General features: G+C 34.7%; 1 protein-coding gene across 1 annotated transcript in view; it reads right to left on the minus strand.

Annotated features, from left to right (window-relative positions):
• The window catches only part of LOC107714225 (neprilysin-like), a 46129-nt gene that overhangs the window by 9425 nt on the left and 33910 nt on the right, over positions 1-2794 (minus strand). The window contains exons 10-12 of the mRNA XM_016520025.1: positions 2066-2167; positions 1799-1935; positions 73-166 (exon numbers count right to left, since the gene is read on the minus strand). Of these exons, the coding sequence (XP_016375511.1) occupies positions 73-166; positions 1799-1935; positions 2066-2167 (333 nt within the window). The remainder of the gene's footprint in view (positions 1-72; positions 167-1798; positions 1936-2065; positions 2168-2794) is intronic.

Genomic DNA, 2794 nt, shown 5'->3' on the forward strand with positions numbered 1-2794 from the left:
GCTAGCAAGATTATAAATGTGTATAAAAGTATGCCTGTAATTCACAGTTTGAACGTTTTCTTTGCTCCTTACCTTTCTGAATGCTTTCCTGGTCTCCCTGTATGTCCTGCTCAAACCAGCCACCAGATTCATAATGAAACGCCACATCATGTAGTTCTGAACGTCCCTGCACATACAATCACATAATGAGTTATACTGTATGTACAGTCATGTGGAAGAATAAGTACATCCCATGGAAATGGCTTTTTTGACATATTTTGACAAGCAAACATTTGACCCTTTTTTAAACATTGCATATTAATGAAATTGATACACCTTAACAAGTGGCATATTAAATTGATATTTTGTAGAATTCTTCACAATTTAAATTGAAATTGAGCTTAAAAAAACATATCAGTCACATGGAAAAAGTAAGTAGACTCAGTAAGTAAAAAAAAATTAAAAAAAGGGAAAAGGTAAATTACTCAGGTGCCAGCTATTTTGCTATTAAGTTGTGTCGTGTCATCATGCCACAATCTCAAGAGTTCTGCAAGGTCTTCAGAGAAAAAAAAAAAGGTTGTGGATTCCTATAGGAGTCTAGAAATGGATTTAAAAATATCTCCACATTATTTTAAATACATCATTCCACTATAAGAAAATCATCTACAAGTTGCTCACATATTAAACGTAGAAATCTTTTGTAACAATAAGTTTAGAAGTTTGGGGTCAGTACTTCCCCCCCACCCGCCATGTTGAATTGATAAAAAGCGATAGTAAAGGCTTAGCCTACATTGTTACAAAAGATTTCAATTTTGAATTAAAGCTATTCTTTTTTACTTTTTATTCATCAAAGAATCCTGAAAAATGTATTACAGGTTCCAAACAAATATTAAGCAGTTGTTTCCAACATTGATAATAAACCAGCATATTAATGATTTTGATCAAAATATTGTAATGATCTTTTTAACATAAGATAATGTTTGTTAACAGGAATTTTTAATTTGTAAACATTTTACCTATCTGTGCACTCATAATCCTTTATCAAAAATATGAATATCCCCTCCCCCTCACAACGACATCTCTGATGATCTGTACTCTAGTGCAGGCTGGGCAATAGGGTTTTCCAATAGCCAAACGAGTTTCAAAACCTCCCCTCAAGCAACCTGCCACAAAACTGCATGAATCATGGGCAGTGGATCTCTAGTTCTTGGCATGTTTTGCAAGGGACTGCATTGGAAGAGTACATTTAGGGATTGAGTGTTATTTTATATTTTGCAGAAGGGCTATGGACACTCTGTTAGTAAAAGTCTCTTCTGTTCTATAATGTCAGTAATGACAACAGTCTTTTTTCCTATCTGTTCATTATATACATTTTATATAAGGATGAACAACTCCTTGTTTAAACATAAGAAAATTAATTAAACTTCAGTAGTAATAAAAAAGATTTGGTCCCACATTAAAAAAAAAAAAATAAAAAAATAAAAATTGTAATTAAGTGAAACACATTTAATTAATTTGACCTAAACAAACTAAACTGTGTTGACCCAACTAAACAGATTTATTTTGAATGAACTAAATTAAACTATGTGTCTGAAAAAAAAAATCTGAATTTCCATTTCATGCCGACTCATTTTTTTCAAGCTAACTGCATTTCATTCTGGGATACAGCATCTCGCGCAGTATATTCTACACAATTTTAAAAGGTAGTAGGTCATATACAGTATATACCATGTATACAGAAAATGCGAGCAGTGAGCACCATATGCAATTGCACACTAGAAAAATAATATGAGAAGTAGAAGATTGCATGTGAAATGACCTCTTTGTGTACTTGGCAAGGACAGGGTTCAGCCTCTTAAAATAGTTTGGGGCATACACAATAACCTCCTCACTGTCTGTAATGGGAATGCCAACTGTGTCCATGATCTTATTAGTGAAGAGTGTCCAGTTGAACACCTGAAAAGGAGCAGTGCAGAGCTAAATGAAAATCCATCAATTCATTGTAGTTTTTATGAGGATAAGATAATATTACTGTTCACTGCATGGGAGTTGAAGCTTTTTTATTATTTTTTTTTATTATTATTACCCTGGAATCAAACTCCAGGGTGAAGTTGTTGTTCAGGATCTCCAGAGGCATCTTGTTGTAAAGTAGAACCGGGTTGTTTCTGTCCTCTGGTGTGTCTGTTGCCTGTGAAGACAAGGAGAGCATGAAACTGCAAAAAGGGTGACAGCATTTCAGAGGATGTGAGAAGGATGTTTAACAGTTTATTGTCCAGTTATTTCAGTCTCTTCACTTTTTACGTACAGCAGCCCAATCCCCAATACTGTAATATTCTTTTTGAACTGTTTGAAATGCCATTGCCTCTTGAGTATTTAGAGTATAACTTTGCTGTGCACAGTCCTCTAAACCAGTGGTTCTCAAATCCCTCCATGAAGTACCCCCAACACTGCACATTTTGTATGTCTCCCTATATATGTACACACTCACTTCAGGGCTGCATCCGAAAACTTAGGCAGCTGACTTGCTGCCTCATGAGGCAATGACTTTACAGGCAGCGTTTTTGCACGAAGGCACCTCATGAAACTGATTTCGGACAGGCTTCTGAGGCAGTGTAACGGTTTAATGATCTACAACAAAATAGAATGTTTTTTTGTGATAACTAAACAAATATTTAATTACTATAATACTGATTTCTCGCTAGAAATAACATCAAAAGTGAAAAAAGTTAAGTTAGAAATATACATTTACACACAAACTGATCACCAAACGCAACTTTCAGACGCCATCTTTATTTTTTAGCTCAACCGTCACGCA

This window comes from Sinocyclocheilus rhinocerous, unplaced genomic scaffold (assembly GCF_001515625.1).
Source record: "Sinocyclocheilus rhinocerous isolate Xijiao unplaced genomic scaffold, SAMN03320098_v1.1 scaffold1020, whole genome shotgun sequence".
NCBI classification, from domain to species: domain Eukaryota; kingdom Metazoa; phylum Chordata; class Actinopteri; order Cypriniformes; family Cyprinidae; genus Sinocyclocheilus; species Sinocyclocheilus rhinocerous.